The following is a 21,735-nucleotide window of genomic DNA, read 5'->3' on the forward strand; positions in this document are numbered from 1 at the left end:
TTGCTGTCCACATAGAATGACCTAGACTAATTAGATATGTGATTTATTAGCATTAAATGTGATAATAAGTCCCCTAGTCTACACTTGTACCCCCTACTTTTAGTCCATCCATGTTTTTTTCACTTAACAATTTAAAAGCGCATGAACACACCAGTGTCAGAGAAATCTCTGGAACTGTCCAAGGAGCACATGAATGCACCAAAACACCAAGAGGAAAAATACATGTTTTTGATATGGGTTAATGGGTGAAATTTGCCTTTTGCGACTGTTTTAGGTGAAAATTTTGACCTTTTGCTTCTTCTTTTTTTTAACAACAACAATAACAATAATAATTTGTTTATTTTGACAATTTGGGACTCAACTCAGAAAGATCTGTCTTAATTTGTTGTCCCGCCCACCTGACCATTCGAAACCCCAATTGGTTCCTTTGTCTGTCAATCAACTGAAGTCACAAAGGTGTTGTTCGCCCGTCTTTGACAGGTATGAAGATGTCGCCAACCAGAGGACCACGGCGACTGATACCGGCAGACAGTCTAGTTTGTTGCTTGTGTAGTTTTTAGGGTTAAACGTGATGAAATGCTGCTTCGTCTGAACGTAACGTCTGCCTCGACAGCTACACCGGACGGGACCGGACTGAAGCTAATGAATGTAGCCTAGCAGCCTGCTAGCCAACCACGGAGAAAGGTGGCCATTGTTTGAGTTGTTGGCTAACATGGCAACGAAAGCTAATGTTAGCAGCGTCGGCTAGACGGGCTTCACCGCCGTATTATTGCAGAAGATACTGGTAAGTAGATTTTAATGATGGGATTCTATCGTTAATCAAGGTTTTAATCTGCATTGTGAAAGCTGGGAGGAATAAGTTGTGTTTGTGTGACCTTTTTTTGCTAACGTTAGCCGCTGGAATTGTATTGAGACGATTCCCAACTCCATTCATCTCCGTTGTCAGGCAGCTAGCTAACCTAGTTCATCTCCTTTGCCATCCTGGCCTGTGGCTTCTGCTGAGGTGGTGCGATCGATAACAGTTTCATATAAGGGTACATGTAGGTACAGGCAATCTGCACATAATGTCCCCTGTAACTTGAAAACCGAGCGTCAACCGTTTTCTTTAGAGAATGGCCTGTTAGGACAATCCTTAAGTCTAAATAGATTCATCTCAGGCCTCGTACCAACACTATAGAGCCAACAATCAGCAAGACAGTTCATCTCCAGTGTATAAACCTCATTTGTGGACATGAATGGTTATTTGAGCTCCTGTCAGACCCCAGTGGAGTGATGGTTCTTAGTTTAGATGGTCAGTAGGGGAGACTAGGGATGGTTGCAACACTTTTTGCATTTCTCAGAGACTATTTTGACTAGACTAACCAAATCTTACCATATAAACGTATTTCTATCTGGTAATTGCATATACCATCTAATGATGATTAAATAATACAGAATTTTATTTATTAGAAAGGAAGAAATCAGATTTTGCAACTGGCCCCAACCCTGACAGTTGCACCAAATTAAAAATACATTCAGTTTCACTGACATTTGCCTTTTGTCTCAGTAAGCATAGCAATCTGAAATATTTCATTTGTGTATTGTTTTACAATGATAATAGAGTATTATTTAATTAATCAGTAAATGTTTGTGCATACAACACAAGCCTACCTTAAGTCAAAGTGCAGATATTAAAGATGCTACTTAACCTGTCTATGTTGCAGTGTGCGAGAGGAAGAATGGAAATATTTGCAATGCTACAAACTTTAATTAAACATGTACATTGATGTTTGGGTGAACTATCCTTTTATATGCCCCACAATGACTTTTTTTGTTGACAAATACTGTTGTCTCTGTTGATATGGCTGCTCAGCTTGGGGACAACCTGTTGCAACTGTCCCTTGCCTGGCAGGCATGTCTGCTCGCTAGACAGGACAACATCTGCCTGCTAGACACATTGACCTAGACACTTGCTAAACATGCCACTTAGAAGTCAACAAAGCAATACTTAAAGCAAAGTAAGTTTTTATTAGTTCATGTAAAATGCCAGGACATTATGATTAAAATACAGCTCATGAAAAAATACTTTCACACCTCCAAAACCGGATACCCAATAAATGCAGCGGCAGATTTTCAATGTGTCCTCTTACAACTGTCCCCAGTCTACCCTGTGCTGTTAGTGCCCTGAACCGCAGCCTTTGGACAACTGTGATCTAAAACACACATGGGGCAGTATCATTCGTAATAGCCATTTATTAATAACAAGTCCCTAACCAGAAAATATAAAATGGCTTGTAGAGAAAAAAACTGCAACCAATATTCATCTGTTGTTGCTGCTTTTAAGTGATAAAAGTGTCCTTGGTTATACACAGGGTATGAGATTAACCTTTTAAAATGTGATCTACCTGATAGCCACTGACAGATAAATCTTCAAATTCATTTTTCAAATTCTGTCAGCCACATTCATATTCTTCCATCATTTGGCTGCTCTTTTTCAGAAGAAATAAAATTGAGATTGGCTCAGCCTGGTTCTGACGCAGATTAAATTCTGTAAGATGTTGGTGAGTCAAGTGACACAAGGTGATCTGTCAAAGGCTGTGGTCAGGCACAGGACACCTCATACCACTGATGGGCTTATGTAACACACCTGATCTTCTTGAATTTTGGCCAGGGCTTTAAATGCTGCACTGAATGTTTTATGAGGGTGTTGCACATGCTGCCACTGATACATGCCCTTGTTCTAAAGCAGTTGTTTCTCAATTTTACACATAAACCTATCGTGAGAACATTTCAACAAGGTTTTTTATTATTCCTTGCACAAGAATATTTTTTGTAACTACTTGATTAGGTGCATTTCCGTTGTGATGTTATTCATTATGTGGATATCCTCCACAGTCATGAAGTGTTTCCCATTTATAGCTGAGACCTTGTGTGGCCCTGGCCCACCTAAATTGATTTTATGTCTGCCTTTCAAAAGTCTGCAGATAAAGGCAGTTGAATTCCTGGATTGATTGAAAAGCTAGTCAAAATGGTGCATTCATGCACAATCAAAAATTACTTCCTATCAAAATGTAGCTTTTGCATGCCGTGTGGATAATGAGCCGACCTGCAAAGCTTAGATTATCACAAATAAATTCTCAACCTGTGGGAAGCTCATACACTGGAATGTAGGGGCAGGAAATGGTTAAACTAATCAAATCTTGTAAAAAGTTAGGATAATAATGCAGTGCTTTTGTTTCTGCTCACAGCTGTTGTCATCTTGCATGATGTGTGACGGTTGTGAAGCCAGCAAGCAGTGCCTGTCCCTCTCTCCTTCATCTTGGGCCAGCCCCCCCATTTAACCATCTCTCCCTGAAGTCTCTCTCCAAACCTGCCAAGATGACCGACAGGAAGGAGCCACCCTTCTTCAATGACGACAGTGTGGGAGCTTTTCACTATAAGCTTCCTTTCTATGACACTATGGAGCTCTTCATAGAGACCCTGACAGGGACCTGCTTTGAGCTGCGTGTGTTGCCCTTTGAGGCTGTCATTTCAGTCAAGGCAAAGATTCAGAGGCTGGAAGGTACAGAGCTCACTAATGTGTAGTTTGCATGTTTTTGTCTGCTGATAGGGAACAGTGTTCATGTTGTATAAGACAGTACATTGATTGACTGAGCAAGCTGCATCAATCATTTGATAGTTCGAGACAATAACGGTTACAGGAGTACTGCATATTTACATGAAGTCACTTGTTTGACCATTTCGTGTGATCTCCTATGTCTTCTGAGGTGTGGTGCTCTTATATAACTGCTCTGTGGAGTCAAAACACACAACTTCTCTTGTGCTGTTGACTTGGATCAGCTACACTTACCAGGCTTAATGTAATTTGGCAGTAAAAATACAGTAGATAGAAAAACTCATGGTTACACTCAAGTTCAGAGCCATTAGATTTATTGCTACTATATACCTTGGTCAGTTTGAGTAGGGCAGCCATTTTATTTAAAATCTAACTATTTTATGTTGCTAAAAATTAAATATTTCTTCTATTATGATAAGGGTTGGGTTTTGAGAACCGTGTACTGCAAACACCTACCAGCTGTCAGTCTGTGCCTAAAGACATGCAAGCTGAATGCATGCATGTCTTCCCATCCCCTGATGCATTTATCTTATTAAAATTCAGGGTCTAGTATTATTCTCAGTTAACTCTCATAATAGCAGGTGCATAGTACAAATTGTGAGTCTAGCAACACTCACCTCAATTTAGCTAATGCTATGCTACAAAATGCTCTACGCGGACAGGATATTCTCTATTTTTACAGTAAGGTAAACCCCAAATTATTCAAGAAATAATAAAAAAGACTACCGTTCCTATAGTTTTCTGGCTAACGGTAGCTCAGTGTGTCAGCTGGTAATATTGATCTGTGGTAACCAGCATTTCACAAAATTCTGGTGTGAAGAATGCAGAGGCACAGAAATATCATGCACAGCGGTGTGCACAAGAATCAAGAATCGTTAATAACTAAAAGTGACAAGAATTGTTAAAATCCAATTAACACCCAACCCTAATTAATATTAAGATTAGTCCTTATTCAAAATTCATTGTATGAGCACTATAGTCAGTGACTTGTGCTAAATCACTATTCTTCTTTTTGTTTATACAAAATGGAGAACGCTAGCAAGCCGTGCATCAAACTATCTTAGAGGTAATGTGGATTCAACACACAAAATTGTGGGAAAAGGTCAGGCTGTTTGCAAAGTTTGTAAAATATGACTGCCTTACTTTATCATAACAAATCTGTGGACTCACCTGTTGGATTGTCTCCCAGGTGGAGGCACCACGAATGAACACAGCAAAAAAGCATAGTTTAGGATTTGGCTGGGTGGGCTGTTAGGGATTCATTTGAATGAATTATGTGTTTTAGTCAAACATCATTGTTTTCTGGCTGTTGTATAAGCTTGCCCTTTTTGTAGATCAAGATGACCTTCTACATCTACATTCTTTGCTGCTGTTTTCAGTTTCGGTCAGAAAGGCCTCTCTGTGCTGTGTGTGTGAGGAGGTGTGTCAGCCGGGCGTGCGTGTTTGTGATGGAGCATACCACTCTGCAATGAAAGGACTACTGCTCCATCACTAACACTGGCTCACCTCCAGCACCGGGTCAGCGAGTTCACTCATTGTGGGCCTAGAGAGCCTCCTGACTATGCATATACTCCATCTCATTCCAAGGAGTAGCTCTAGAGTGTCTTTGTATTCATTAGACTATCATCCCTTGTCTGGAGTCTTATTATTTTGGTCTCATTTTCAATAATATTCAATACAGTATAGACGTATGGTACACAATTAATCAATATATATATATATAATCACAATATGGCCAAACTGCAATATCTGAATTGCAGAAGCTGCAAAAAGTGAAAACATGTTTCTTTTTTTTTTGGTATATTCCCCAACACATGTCACTACAACATTGCATCATGATTTTTTTTTTTTTCAAGTGAAAATTAAAATTGCAAACCAAAAATGATCATTCCCATTAATTGTGACTTATATCACAATGGCAACAATATTTGTCAAAATAATTGACTACTTGAATATGATTTTTTTCTTTACCTTTTTCTTTTTTTTTAATCTTTTTTCTTTATTGTACAGCCCTAGTAGTAGTCCAACCATCTCATGTACATGACAGTTTCATAAACTGGCTTCATGGTGAGGTAACACTGTAGCACGTTAGATAAATTTGCACATTTAAGTTAACAATGCATTTGTTTTGTGATTTGCCCTTTTTCTGCAGTTACATAGTTCTGTCTTTAGGGGGCAGAAATGAATCATCTTAAGTGGTGTGTGTGGATGCTTCTGTTGGTAGCGTTCCCATCTTGTCTGTCTGTCATATTAGTGAACTTTTGTCTGTGAAATATGAACATGTTCATGCCAACTTTTGGTTGTTTTCTTTCCCACCTTCTCTCTGGCTGTCTGTGAAGGTATCCCTGTTGCCCAGCAACACCTTATCTGGAACAATCTGGAGCTGGATGATGAACATTGTCTGCATGACTATGGGTAAATCTACTCCTCCTGACTCTTTCTGTCTGTCCAAGCACTAGGGGTCCGCAATATGGCCAGAATCTTCCATCACGGTATATATGATTTAATATCATCTTGATGGCTTGAGCTACAAAGATTAATAGATTATTAAATGAATCAGCATTTATTTTCATTATTGATTTATCAGTTTGAATTCTGTGTGATCGTTTTTTAAACATCAAAAATCCAAAAAAATAAAAAATAAATAAAAATTTCTGATTTGCAGCCCTAGTGACAGTTAATATATCACAATACAAGACTTGTTCTGCAAGTTCATTCAAGAAAATTTAAAATATTTATAGCATGCCATACTTCATCACATTATTATTTTCTTCTTTTATTTGGAACTTCCATACAAACAAAAACAACTGCCTCACATAAGCCAACATTTCTGTTAAAAACAAAAGACTGATCTGTATTTACAATTGCACTCTCTTCCTCTGTGTTTTCCTGTCACTGTCCTCTTCTGAGGCATTTGGCAAACTGGATTAGAGGTGCATTAATGCCATCAAATGTCAGTGTCACATCACATCAGAATGTGGTAAAAAGTCCCACTGCCCAAATCATGTTACCTTGGGAGGCAGTTCACAAGATCACATCAGAATAGCACCCATGGTGAAAACTGCACTGCCAAATCTCTACAATTTCTACTGTCCCACAGTGTTAGAGATTAAACTGAGTAAAACATGCTGAAAATGTTCAGAAAGTACTGATACACATACTGAAATAATTTTAGATTGAAAACCTCTCAAAGATTTTAAATGTCATGTTCCTGGATGTCATGTTTTCATTGACAAAAAACAAACTTGCTGCTGTTTTTCAAAGCACGTAATCAAACACATTTATTTCAATGTTTTAAATGTGAAATGGTAACACTAATCATTGGGAATTTTATCATGTATATAGTATAATGAAACTAATTATCGTTCCATCACTACACTATATATACCGTCACATCGCCTTACCCTAACTGACACCCGGTTAAAATCACACAGAGAAAACAAGGCTTGTTAGAGTAATTACTTGTAATAAGTTTGAAAACACGCCGTGCACATTTAGAGTCATTTGCATGTGCACTTTAAAAGCCTTGTTGATGATTCAGTCTTAATTGAATTTAAATGTTGTAAACGGGCCAGAGATGTAGACAAGTGACATACTGGTCATATTCTTGCCCCTTCACTCCCATCAGTTTATGAGATGCAGGCCTCATCCTCCAGTGCTCTGCTGGCTGCAGATGGTGTTTATTGTTATGAATGCTTGTCACTTAATTTTCCACATGAACAGCCTCTGGTGAGATCTTGCTCGGCTCGCCTATCACACTGCAGCATGCTTTTGAAGTCGGAGAAGCAGAGGGCTAGAGTAGGCAATGAAACATCTGCTCATACGAAACAAATGTTCTAGTGAAATTCCCAGTTGTATGCTTAAGTTCATCTGGAAATCATCCTGACCCTTGAAGTGTTATTTACTTCAGATCAGAGCCTCACCCTCTGCTTCAGAAGAAAAGCATTTTGCCCCAAATCTAAATGTTGCTTACAGTTATTTCCTTCTCTCCCATTAGAATTGCATGCATGGAGGGTATGGGTTACAATACTGTTTACTTATTCTGCTGTTTTAATCATCACCGTTTTTGTTGGCAGCATTGCAGAAGGCTGCACTTTGAAACTGGTCCTAGCTATGAGGGGAGGTCCTATTAACACCAGGAGAGGTGAGGAAAAGACCAAAGAACTGCACATTCGCATGACAGCTGGACATCTTTACATTATATCACAACAAGATAAATGTGCTGTTTAACCACAGAAGCCCTTCTGTTCTTTCATCAGTGACCATGGAGGAGCCTATGAAAGAGGTGGCTGACCTGAACGAGAACACAAAGGAGGAGGGTTGGGAGAAAAGCCTGTCCAACAAGCAGGTCACATTTGTGGTCTATCGTGAGGGTGACCAGTTGAACTTCTTCCGAGTGGTCGACAGGGGAGACGGCACCCTGACCCCTCTGTCTGAGTCTCTGAGGTCAGGATACTGTCCTATCATTATAGTTTTATCTGTGCCTCTTAAAGGACTTGGATCATTAAAACTATAATTAGAGTAACGTCAGAAATGTAATCAGACTATTGCATCAGGTATTAAGAATTATTAATAATGGTGGAAGGAAAAATGGGGACAAATGGGGAGCAAACATTAGTCAATCAATATTAACAGTAAATTAAATATAATGATGTAATTGTACAGCCTGTTTGGAGATAAGTACTTAATGTTGATTATTCAGTGGTAGTTATAGTTGTTGGACTGATGGAGCTGAGTTCATGCCATTGTGGTGACAAAGGTTGCACTAAGCAGGGTAACTGAACAGACTGCTGTTTAGTAAACAGCTTTGTTAGATCACTAATAGGAAGAGTGTTTTTGCCTGTCATATTTTCCAGTGGTGGCTCTGTGTACAATGTGTGTGCTGAAGAGGAGGAGGATGGAGAGGGTTGTGCAGCTGCGCAGCAGAGCCTTGAGAACTCCATTACCATGAACAAAATGAAGCTACTCAAAGCCAAGATGGAGGACATGAACCTTAACAAGAAGGTTAGGATCACAGCAAGTCTATTAAAAGTGTTTTTACAGAGAGACGTGCCTTTCAATGTCTTTGGTGCTGAAAATTTTGATAAGTATTCGTTGACATCCTTACATTTCATGACTAAATTGTGACGACATCAAAAAAGGAAAAAAATATTGAAACAAAAAAGATGACCAAATCTCTGCCAGATGAGTAAAGACGAGACGAAATATTTGCCTGTTTGGGTGGACAACATAATTAGATCACAATAATTAACCACCTCAAAAAAAAGTGTAAAAAGTAAAAAAAAAAAAGTAAAAAGTGAGTGTGTCATCTTCACCAGCAGCCTGGCAGGTGACAAGAAAAGACACTAGCGAGACAACCTGTCTGTGGACACTTTTCTCATATATTCAAACCTATAAAAAAAAAAGACTGTGTTCCCAATGTGGAGAGGGGACAATTTCCATATTCATGAATCCTTGAATACTAAATGAAGGCAAGGTGTAGAGCTATATGTAAACCATTTTAACAAAGTATTTGAACTTATTTTGCAAAAAAAAAAAAAAATATATATATATCAGACACAATTTATAACTTCTTCCAGAACATTTTGTATTGTTTAAAACATGACTGGAGGTGGACTTTTACGTCTGAAAACATCATGCTCAAACTGTGAAACTCATAAAGAAGCATTCCTTCATTCAGTTTTAGCAAAAATTTCAAAATAACTTTTGGAGATAAGTGGTTTTTTACAGGACTGTAACGGTACATTTGTTAGAACATGATCAAAGATTAGTTGAGCATTAAATGATAGTTTAAGCTTATGGATTCAATCTTTTTCTTTTTTCCCAATTTCTGATTTTGGCCAGTATCAGACCGACACTGATCGGCACCATCTCTAGAATAAATATGATGCTTCATAAGTAATGCTTGTCTGCCTTAATGGTGCAGTTTACACATTTTTACTGTTGATTCATTAAAACAGAGCTCAGCTGATGTCAAAATTAGCAGAAGACTCAGTAACATATAAAAAAATTGTCTTGTCAGGTAATAAACATCATCAGTAAGTAATCAACCAATAATGACACATTAAAAATGACTAAGGCATTCATTCTTACATGATATAACCGAAACAAACAATGTGTCACATTCTGAGTCTAGATGACTAGACGCAGGTTAGGGTTTGCTTACCTCTTATTGGAGTTTTTACTCATCAAAGTCCACAACAGTATAATGAAACTGTCTGAGGAAATGATGACTAAAACATTTACTGAATGTGAGGCTAAAACTGAAACTGTCTTCCACTGAATAAATCTTGACCAAAACAAAACCAAAAGACTAAAATGTGACTTTAACCCACAAAGCATTTTCAGTACGCAACTAAGACTAAAACTAAGTTAGAATGTAATAGCTGTATTTGTGTCAATAAAATGGTGGCTATGTTTACATGCACACAATATTCTCATTTTTGCTCTTATTCTGAAAAAGACAGTATTCCTACTAAGCTGTTTACATGCCAAATGAAAATGAATATTCCTTTAGTATTCCTGTTTACATGCAGCTGTGCGTACTCTGTTTATGGTTGAGTGTGAACTCAGCCTCCCTCTTACATTATTTTATTCAGCTTTTTGAAGAGGTCAGCCTTGCAATATTTGTGCGTTCGTTGATATCAGATTTTAAAAATAATGTAGGTGTGTTTCTCTCTTCGACCACAAATTTAAAATTTTCTTATGTGCACACGTCTCTACCAGAGTCCTGCCAGTGGTTGGCTATGTGGTTTATTTACAGCACAGAGCAGAAGAGGTTGTGTGTCACAAACTGCTATAAAATCCCAATTGAGACACACATTCTAGATTTGCTGTTTACATGTCCAAAGAATGCTCTTAAAACCAGAATAATACCAACATATCCCACATGTCTTAATCAGAATGTGCTTCATTCAGAATAAGGCCTAATTAACAAAATCCGACCAGAATATGTTGTTTACATGAACTTTTAATGCTGCCATACTCTGAATGTTAGTGAGAAACTTGTGTGCATGTAAATGTAGCCAACGAAACCAAATGATGTCTAATATTGTCATCACATAGCATCCTGTTTATCATAATCATAGACTAAAAATGGTAGCCATCAGACATTTTGCATAATGCAGATGTAATGCACCACTCACTAAATTGCATGTGTTTGTAAGATGGTGATGCTTTTCAATACACTAAACTGCACTGGCTCTATAATGTTTTATACACTCATAATAAATTAATACAAGCAGCTTGAATCAAATGATGAGATGACCACTGCGATTGTTAAATTTTACAGAATGAGAAAAATGCTGAAAATGTGCAGTACATTTGAGATGGTAATGTGGTTTAAATTTTTATGTGTTTTCTATATGTTCCTTTACTTATTTATTTGCGCATGGGTTGGTATTTTATGCTATCTCTAAGCTGTTAACTTTTGTTATTTTATTGTACAGCACATTGGTCAACTTAGGTTGTTTTAAATGTGCTTAGAAATAAACTTGATTTGATTTCTGTCTTCAGCCGAAGAAGTCTGCAAAGGTAAAACCACGGCCCCCCGTCAGCCCACATCCCTTCAGCGGATCCCTAGGATCTTCCAGCACGCGGCATCATCATCGCCTCTTTCGTTCGCTCCCCCAGACCAACCAGCCTCGGCAGTCAAATGCACAACTACCTCCAATCGCAGACCATAAATCCACAGAAAATCCCTCCTCGCCCTCCGCTGCTACAACATCTGCCCACCTGTCCATCCCTAGACGACCTCCTCCCTCTTTCTCACCGTCTTGTTATATGCTTCAGGAGGAGGAGACGTGGGAGACGTGTCCACCATTTGCAAAGATCCGGCCCCCTCCTAAAGTGTCCCGGTTGGACATTGGCAGCACCAGGTTGATGAGGGACTGTGTGTACCCTCAACTTCCTCCGCTGTGTATCAGGGGACCACCTGAAGCCACCTTTGATCCAGCCGAGCCTGCGGCGGAGGCTGTTGGGCTGGGTATGTTAGAGGAAGCTGCCGGGCTGGTGGTGCCGACACAACCTGGGGCTCCGTTTGGGGAGCTGTCAGACCCTCTGAGTCTGGATGTGTCCACCCACCCAGAGGGAGGTCGTCGCTCCCTCGAAGTTGGGGGTCAGCACCAGCTGCCACTCTCCCCTTCCCCACTCAGCACCTGGACACTTGGGACAAGTGATACTCTCACCAGCAGAGCTGATAGGACACAGCTTGGCACATCATTTCATATCAGTCCACCCTCTCCGTTGACCCCCTCCACCTCTCCATCCACCTCTACGAGAACACTGCCCCCGCCCTTTGACTCCACTATCTCCTGTTTACAGCCCAACCTTCAAGCACAATCCTCAGCACAAGTGAAGCCAGGCAACACATCCCCTTACCCCCCAACCACCTCGTCTACTCATCCGCCACGCCTTCGTGGTGTGAAAGTGGAGTCACCTGGCAAGAGGCCAGAGCTTATCTCCAAGAGGGAAGCAAGAGGCATCACTAAGATGGCCAACCAAGCCTATAAGGAGCCACTGGGGTCCCTGAGCAACTCTGAACTCTTGGCTTCTCTTTCTACAAGGGCTCCAGACAGCAGCAGCAGCAGGGACGGCCTCGGAGAGAGTGTGGGACTTGCACTGGCATTGCCTCCTGCCACTGCCTCAGGACAAGGCAGCCTTGGCTCCAGGCTGCCATCCATCACAACTAACAGGCTCCTTCAGGACGATCTCGTAAGGCAAATGTCACCACTGCACCAAGCAGCAGCCTCTTACATGGTGAGCACACACAGGTGTCAGTGGGCCTGCAGCAACATCCTCTTAAATTATCTCCTATATTTTCTCTTAATTTTCTGTGAAGTGAAGTCAACTGGCCCTAATGCTCTGAACCATCCATATCTGCTCTTACTGAGGAGTGCTGTAAGAGTTATCCCACTCGATCATAGATTAGATGGATGTGGCCAAATGTTTGTTATTAGCATAGGTAACGCACCCACAGGTGTTGTACTGTGTGCAAATACTTTTGCACATGGCCACTACTAACTTAAGCCGTAGTAAAACTACATATTGAGATGCTGTAGATGCATTAAAAAATAAGACTTAGAATAAAAAAAATTTAATTAAATTTAAAGGGAAAGAAAAGCTTTTTGTTATTTTTTAACTGATCTGCGCTTAAAGTAAAAGCCTTATGTTTCTTTCTTTATTATTATATTATTTATAGTTATATTTTTGACTTATATATTATGTCAGTTTCTGGGCTCCATAAACATCTTCAGATTACTGGTTTTGTCTGAACAACGCTCTAAAATTCCTAAACTATTAGATGAAACATAAGATGAAAAAAACAGCAAATTTGTGAAGCAGGAAATAGATGTTATGATGCCTTTAAGTGATAAGGTCATATATATAAAAATACTATTATTATGAATAGTATTTATAAATACTTAAATAGTCTTGTTTCCTTGCTTGTGAAAAAAGATGTTTTTCTGTTATCTTTCGACCGTTTGTAAAATTTTGTCTCACCTGAGAGAAGAGCAAAAATAAGAAAACAATGGTGAATCCCAGAAAACTGTATACTAAAAATAAGAGCAAATCATGGATACTGACCAAAATAAGAGAAAATTTGGTCTAAATGGCTTCTTGCATGAGGCCCATTGTTTGCTGCTAAGATTGGATTCGTGAAATTGTTTTTAATGTAAATTTTGTTTGGTTTAGACCATTCGTCACACTCTTTATTCTGTAATCCCAACTCACAAAGGCAGCAGATGCCTACGAGTAATCTGGCGGTGGGGGATGTGAAATTCTTTTTGCTATAATATCCACAGCAATATAAGGGTATGACATTGAATGAATTGTTCAAAATCTCACGATAAGATCTCAGTGAGGTTCATCAGAGGTTCATAGTAAACCAGAATGACAGATTTCAACTGCATATATTGTATTGTCAAGTATTTGAGATGTGCTGTAACAAAATTCACCAAGATCCAACTGATCAGTCATCAAGTGTGCATTCAGACTTGATCAGGTGCTGCAGCGTTTAGCTGTAGGTTTGTGCAGCAGTGTGGGATTGGGAGGTGTGTGTGTGGGTGTTTATTTGGGCTGAGCACAGAACTGCTTTAAAACAATCAGAAAAAAAGCTTTTTATTTCTCTGATTCATCGACTTTGTTGCACCACTCTCTCTTGACATTCTTTGTTTATGTCGATTGCCAAAAGTTGCACGCTGTCTCCTTCCCCTACTCTGTCTGTCAGACATATTAACACAATCAAGAGAAGCTCTGACTGTTTTGCATCATAAACTACAAGTCAGAATCATCAATCTTTTCTGTTGCGTATGTTTGAAATTATACACAGGCGTTTTTTTCAGCAGGACCAATCAAGTATAGGCCTCAGTTTGATGTAGGCTTCAATTCTAGTGAAGATAACTGTATATACTTTTGTCACTTCCACAGTAAGCCGGACCACTTTAAGGTCTTTTCCAACATGACAGTTTTTTAATAATAATATTTTTCTCAAGAAATCTTACTGCAATTATTTTGTTTATTGATTTGCTCTAAAAATATTTCTTGTTGCTGTTGTTTTCTCAGGCCACCAACACTCTTGCATCAGCTGGGGGAGTCATGACTTCATACGGGAGAATAGGTAGGAGACGCACAAACACATTTTATGTATTCATAAAGCATAAGCATATAAAGAAATTGCTGCATTTACAGCCACCTGTTGTATTTTGAATATGGTGTTGAGTGCACCATCAAGAAGCAGTTCTTGAAAGCCGTAGACACACACAGAGAGGATGTTGTTATGTGAAAGCCTTCAGTGCATGTTGTATGAGTGCTACAACAAAGCACCGCAAAGGTTTTAAATATTCATTACTGCTACAACTGCAGAAGCAGTACACACAACAGAAGGTGCCGGGCCTACACACAAGCGAACTCACTTATTTATGTTGGATACTCATATGCATACACAATTCAGAGAATGTGGTTAAATACTTAAGGATGAGCACAACAAGCAGAGAGTCAAAGTTCTCCATTTTCCTCTAGTAACTTATTTGGCCCCTAAAGGGCAATATGGATCAAATCACAATATTTTTGACCAAAGACTTCTATTGATATTTATCGATATTACAACAATGTTGTAGGGATGACTGTTGCTCCTTTCTCAAAATATTAACTCCATAAGATATTTGCTAAGTAATCATCAGTAATGCATAAAACCTATGTGGGTAAAGGCAAATAATAGAACCTCTATTAAGTTCAGAAAATTACATCACTTTACTGTATTGCAGCCTTTATAACCAGGAAAAGGCAACACTTAACACCTTATCACGATACTCAGAATCTAAGACGTAAGATGTAATATTGATTTTTTTTTTTCCAGTCCTAATTTGTGGTGGTTAAAAAAATGACTGCATTTCTACACAGAGCTGTGAAAGGAATAAATAAAGAATAGTCAAATAGGAAAAAAAAATCTCTGCGTTGGGGCCAAACGTATTTGAGTGGGCTTCCAAAATAAATTCCATCTAACATAGACACTAAGTCTGCTGACTCTGCTGTTCACACCTCCATGAGTTATTCAAAAAAGATTAATTTACTCCTCAAGCTTGTTTTGATTTTTAATCCTAATTGAACTCATGGGGTCTGTTTATTAAAGACGAAGTCTGAAATTCCTCATTTACATATTTTATTCAGAATGTTTAAGAGACACTCTTGGCAGTAATTACAGCTGTTGGTCTGTTGGGGTTTGACTATACTCTGGCATTTTCTCTTCTTCTTGCATGCAGATGCCCTCAAGCACAGTAAGAATATATGGGAAATATAAAACTCTATATTTTCAGTGGGGGTCAAGTCCATTCAGGAACAGTCAGACTTGTCTTCATCCTGTTATTGACCTGAGTGTGTTGTGCTGAATAGTGAGTCATCTTTCCACTGTAATATTGCTCATGCCCTTTTCCCCTGAATAGTCTGCCTGTTGTATATTTGACATCATTCATGGTTTCCTCAATCAGGACATATTCCACTTCAGACTGATAAGAGCATCCTCATAGCAAGATCCTCTAGCTCCACGTTTTACTATGCAGATGGTTGAAGGTTAAAGTAGCAATATAACAGTTGCACGTCCAAAAATGAGTACTGCAGTCCAAATAGCAAGTTGGAGACATAGACTGTATATTAAATAGGTTGAAATCCAATTTAATATACTGTCTGTGGTTGAAGTAAGTTGTTATAGATTTCTTCTCCTTCCCCTCTCTTTAACTGCTGTGCAAAATGTACATCTGACTAACCGACGCACATCTTGGTAATGCTTTATGTAACAAGTCTGTAATTTCCCAATAATTTCCCAGAAGTTTGCTGGAAGGAACTATGCGATTTGGTACTAATTACAGGGAAAATAGAGACAGTGTTCAACTGGAGCAAGTTTCTAATAATAAAGAAATGATAAATTAATATTTACTTGGGTTCAAATGGAGCTATTTCAAGGAAAACCTATTTTTCCTGTAATGATTACTACCTCATAGTTCTTTCAAGGAAACCTCATTGGAAATTATTAGGAAAGTACAGACCTGTAAAATAAACCATATTTTAATTGGTTTGTAAAGCGATCTGTTCTTCATAGAAGCACATTGTGCTCCAGTTTCACTGGCTTTCACAAACATCTTGTTGCACTCTGTTAAAATGAAATAGGAACTTTTCCACTGTCATCAGTGACTGAACTGCAGAACAACACAAACAAAATCCAGTCAGCAGTTTCGATGAAGATATCAATGCTGACAGCAAGTAAAACAAGTTGGAATATTTTTAAGTTACAGAAAGGTGCCTTTGTCTCTACAGTGCTGCTTTGTGTGCAGAAAATGTCAGATCCTCTGTATTAAACAAGTGGGATTAGGACTGGGAGCAAAGAAAACTTAATTGGGACAGCCCTTAATTAAATGTAATCAAATTCAAGCTGGTTACACAAGAGATTGAGGAAAATGTGCTTGGGTCTGAATATTTGAACTCACTGTATGCCTGTATGGCAGCAGATTCAAGTGCAGAAGACAAATAAAAATCCAATCCCACGCCCAGCTGCTTGACAGCGAGCTTCCCGTACCTTCATCACAGAGCTGTCAGTTTTATCTGTTATGTTTCTGTATCCCCACGGCTCACAAACCTAGCTGAGCTGCATGCTTCCACAGACACGATTATCACGGGTACGAGCTGACATGAACCAGTGTTCCCCTGACTTTGGAAATGAGCAATTTATTTTCTAACATATTTTAAAATTAACAGGGTAATGGTTCATATGGAAAAGCCTGAAATTTTCCCACTTGACAACTATCTGCTCCATTTCAGGGCTCAACTTGCCTGAGGCAAGTAAAATGCCATGTCAGACTAGTAAATCAAGCCAGCGGTAATAATAATAATAATAATAATGTCTTCAGCCTCTCAAATATGGAGGTTTCTTGCTTTTGTCCATTTTATTGTGATATTAAACTGAATATTTTGGGGATTTGGACTGACAAAATAAGACATTGAAAGAATTCACCTTGGACTTTGAAAAACTGAGATGGACATGTTTCCGCTATTTTCAGACATTTTGTAGATGTAGCAGCCTGAGATAAAACATGACAATCAACTTTAGTCTGTGTTTTATTCATTTGTGGTTATCAAATTACAGTAATTTGCACAGGGAAATTGCTGATCTGACTTGGAAAAAAGACATTGAACACTGCATTTCAAGAATAGCAATGTTACCACGGTTTACATCTATATTAATTAGCTACAATTATTTTAAAATGACTGAAATGAATTGTCAGGACTGACAAAGAAACCCAAGATAGAACAACATGAATGTGACAGTTTGAACACTGTTTTTCGGGGATTATTTTCTGGCAGTTTTATTCTGTTGGTATCAAGTGACAGACATTAAGCAGACATAATGCAATGAAATGAAAACACTATTGTGCTCAAATAAAATAGAAACTTAGACAAAACAAAGAGGATTGCTGAAGGCTGACAGTTTTCAGAAATGTGCCGTGAGATTTTAAAAGCATATTGCATTTCTGGCCACACTCCAGTGTGTTATTTCACAGCAGGTGTTTTTGCCTTTTGACAGCCGGTGAAAACGGCTGCTTTGACATCACTGCTGGGGTACAACTTGCCTGAAAGTACTGAATAGAGAGAAGTGCAATTTTCCTCCTTTTTATATGGTTCTGTGTTGATCTAACCTTTTATGGCTTCATGATTACTGTGATGGGTCTAGCCTGAGCAAATTTCAAGCCTGTGAAATGTTAAACAAGCACAAATTAAAGCAAAGGGGCTCTGTCAGAAAGTGAAAAAGGTTGTAAAGTGTTCGCAAAATCTCCAGTTCTGTTGTGAGCAGACACCAGGAACACAAATGGTATCGTTTACCAGAGAGCCAAGCTACATGATTGGACCGTGTATCGATTAATCCCAGACACTGATACCAACCGTTTCACCGCACAATCAGTTATTCCACACTGATTCCTGTAAAGTCAATAAAAAATGTTTCCTCTGCTCTCAGGCACTCCAACGTACCACCTACCTCCAGTCAAGGCCCCCACAGGCAGCAAGAAGAAGAGCTCAAAGCACTGCTTTCTCTGTGGCAAGAAGACTGGCCTGGCCACCAGCTATGAGTGCAGGTACAAGTGCCCCCAGCATTTCCACCTGCGCCCTCTCACTCAATCTCTCAGACACACACACACACACACACACACACACACACACACACACACACACACACACACACACACACACGCACACTCGCTTCCTGACTGTAAATCAAATTTCCCCCTATTTGTCATTCTTGTCCTTGAAGCACCCCTTTTAGTAGAAAGTGGTCTTTTTCCTGGTTCATCATTTTGTCTCTCATTCATCTCTCCAGTGGAAACACGTCTCTGTTCACCGCTTGTTCTGCCACAAGTTATTAACATTATCAAAGTTTCTCCCTGCCACATCAATACGGATCACTTCCCTCCCTTGGGCCTTGTCCAGGGCATACACACTGAATCTGATGCAACAGTATGTAACGCTAATCTGTTAACACGAGCCACTTGAAGTGCAGCTCCCGACCGTGTTCAAAAGACTAACTGATACCAGTTTTGGCAAATGACAAACTTCTGCGATTAAATGAGTTAAGTAATTTACTCAATATTAGTGCCCACAAATTGAATAAGTTAGACATGGGAAATGGTGTTGATCTTTGCACTAATGGGCAGATGGGAATGGAAAGATTAAAGCACATAAAGGAGGCTTTCAGGCTTTAGAAAATGTTTCTATGGAAGAGTTAAAATAAGAAGGGAGTAATGTGACTGCATCGGCAAAATAGCCTGATGACTGAGCAGATGATGTTGGCTGATGGAGAAACTGAATGTTGTTATTTACTGGTCTCTTGAGGAACATACTGTAACAGGGCAGGAATTATACCAGGGCCAAACTTCCAGTGCATGGATGCACCGCAGTAAGCCCTTTCAACCCACACGGCCAGTTTGGTATGCTGTTTTGAACTGGCTGTTGTGCACTTCAAAGAAAGTATCTGATTTGCTTGTTTAAAACTGTCATGCCTGGAACACAGAGCAGCCTCTGTGCGTCGCAGAACCTCTTGCTTTTCCTTTCGGCACCCCATATTAACAGGTTATAGCAGCCACGTAGCTCGTATGAACAGCGAGCATTCAAAGATTCTGTGTTGGACTGGGTATCAAAAATTTTGGTACTGGTCCCGAGACCTTTGCTTCAATACCAGTTCCTGAGCAATACTTATTTCAATACCAAATCCATTTTAACAAGAAGAAAATTACTCACTACACTACAGTACAGCTACTCACTTTAAAGCAGTGGTTCCCAAACTTTTTCTGACATGCCCCTGTGCAAAAGTTGAAAAAAGTTCATGCCCCCCCACCCCACAACTATTATCAATCAATAATAATGATTGTTGAAGCAACAAACAAAAAGGATTCAGGGTGATTTTAGTGAAATAAAGGTTTGCATGAATGCACAAACAAATGCTTCTTTGTTTATTTCTCCTACATAAATCATATTCATTCAGCTTCATTTTGCTCTATATTTTTCAACTGGTCATGTGCACCCCTCTGCACACCCCCAGGGGGCCCTTCCCCCAGTGTGGGAACTGCTGCTGTAAAGGAAGAAGCAAAAACATTAGCTCCTGGTACTGGCATTCTGCATGTCTAATGCCTCACTGATGCCGAGGAGATTTATTCCTTAGGTATTTAAATTTAGCATCGAATGACAAAGCATTTTTCTGCGCACAATAGGATTGAATCAGTTCAGTTGGTGCCATAAAAGTATCGAAGTTCGACACCTCGCCCTAATTCTGTGTGTGCAGAGCAGATAAGCTCTCTTTTTAATTTATGCAGCCGTCTGCACAGGCTCCATGTGGGCTCACCACTGAGCTGTGTAAACGCAACCTAAAGTGTTTATTAAACATCAAGTCTGTTTATTCAACAATACGTGCATAAGGAAAGGATGGTGCCCCTCACCATGCTGAGATATGAAAAAATCAGGTGAGGGGCCGTATTTTCCCATTGCCCTCCCTCTTTCTCTAGATCATATTGAATGCTGAATTGACAAGAAGACTGTTGACATGTGATGCCTTTTTGCATGTTGAGAGTCGTGCTTTACGGATGCATAATTAATTTTTACTACACCATATTATATATATTTTTACAGTTTTGTCTTAATACAATGTAAGTATGACTTATTCTTATTGCACCATTGTTTTTTTTGGGGGGGGGCCCTTAAAATAACTTAATTCCAGGCCTGCTATGAGAAAGGATTATTTCTCTCTCTTTTTTTTTTGCATTCATACCAAAATATCTGTTTATTCAAACGTTTCAGATGTGGTCACAACTTCTGTGCCACCCACCGCTACGCAGAGACGCATGACTGCACCTACGACTACAAGAGTGCCGGACGACGATTTCTGCAAGAGACCAACCCTCTTATCAGTGCTCCCAAGCTGCCTAAGATCTAAACCCTAAAACCCTCACCTCTCAAAAGGGATGACCTGAAGAACTGCAGGTTAAACTGACTGAACGGCAAAGATTTCTACAAAGACATTTCTAGCGGAAAGAAGGAACTTATTCACCACTGTGTGCTTTTTTTTTATCAGCCAAGTTTGCTTAAAAATTTAAATAAAATATTCTGTAAAGCCAAGTGTGAACAAACGAAAGTAGACTGAAACGGCACAGCACTACTTATCACCTCTTGACAATGTGAAGATGTTTATCCTTTTTATCTGTTACCTTGTTCTTTTTCCATTGCCTAAAAACAAAACACACAAAAAAAACCTGTGCATGTATGTAGGTAGTTTTTGCTAAATATATCTGCTGCACGTTCAGACATATCTATTTTAAGTTTTATCAGCCTTGTTTCTTTTTAAATAGGACCGCTGATGACTTCTCATTTGACAAGTCTGTGACAGATGCACTTTAGAATTATCATATTTATACATTTGACTTTCCTTATTGTTGGGGGGGAAGGATACTTAATTTCTGTGTTTGTCTTATGAAGTGTTTATGTTGTCGTCATCCAGATTTTTATATTCTGCACCTCTAAATGTCTTTCTTACATGGGCACATACATACCGACATCACTAATGAGATATTTCTTAAAAGAGAACACTACACCCACTTATTGATGAAATACTTAATATTTATTAATGAATACAACTTATTTAAATTCAAGGTTGGTTTTGAAATAGCAAGTATGCAATGTGTGTAGGTGTGAATGTCAGTTGTAATCTGTAATCCTATGAAGTAAAGTGTATTAGGATTGGGGGGGTGCTTATTGTATTTATGATGTGTCTATAAGTAAGGTGGTTGCCATAAAAAAAATCTTTTGTAAGTCTTTTTTTTTATCGCTCAGCTGTTGCAAAAACTTAAAATGCTGTTATAGTATCTACAGGGGTTTGATCTAATAAAGTTTCTTTCCGTACATACTGCACATGAGTCCTGGAAGTGTTTTTAGAACTGACGCCGATCTAATTTTCCAATCGACTGATTATTTTTACAGATAGTTCCGCTATAATTTCCTCTCATTTCCTTGCAGTGTCCTCAAGTCATGCTGTTGCGGTTCCTCATCATTTGCACATTGAGTGTTTGACCTTTCCTGCAGCACTCACTTAATAATTTTTGTATTAACTCTGA

The 21,735-nt window shown here is 39.0% G+C and overlaps 1 protein-coding gene across 1 annotated transcript; it reads left to right on the forward strand.

Moving 5' to 3' along the window:
- The first annotated feature begins 428 nt into the window (after positions 1 to 428).
- zfand4 (zinc finger, AN1-type domain 4) lies at positions 429 to 21,532 on the forward strand. The gene is made up of 10 exons (XM_084736101.1): positions 429 to 784; positions 3,228 to 3,541; positions 5,935 to 6,010; positions 7,672 to 7,739; positions 7,855 to 8,041; positions 8,452 to 8,599; positions 11,111 to 12,352; positions 14,159 to 14,213; positions 18,096 to 18,213; positions 20,426 to 21,532. Exons 2-10 carry the CDS (start codon positions 3,358 to 3,360, stop codon positions 20,559 to 20,561), a joined length of 2,214 nt encoding a protein of 737 aa, XP_084592227.1. The 5' UTR covers positions 429 to 784; positions 3,228 to 3,357; the 3' UTR covers positions 20,562 to 21,532.
- Positions 21,533 to 21,735: the final 203 nt, after the last annotated feature.

Source organism: Lutjanus erythropterus, chromosome 14 (assembly GCF_056507025.1).
Source record: "Lutjanus erythropterus isolate fLutEry1 chromosome 14, fLutEry1.hap2, whole genome shotgun sequence".
Lineage (NCBI taxonomy): Eukaryota > Metazoa > Chordata > Actinopteri > Lutjaniformes > Lutjanidae > Lutjanus > Lutjanus erythropterus.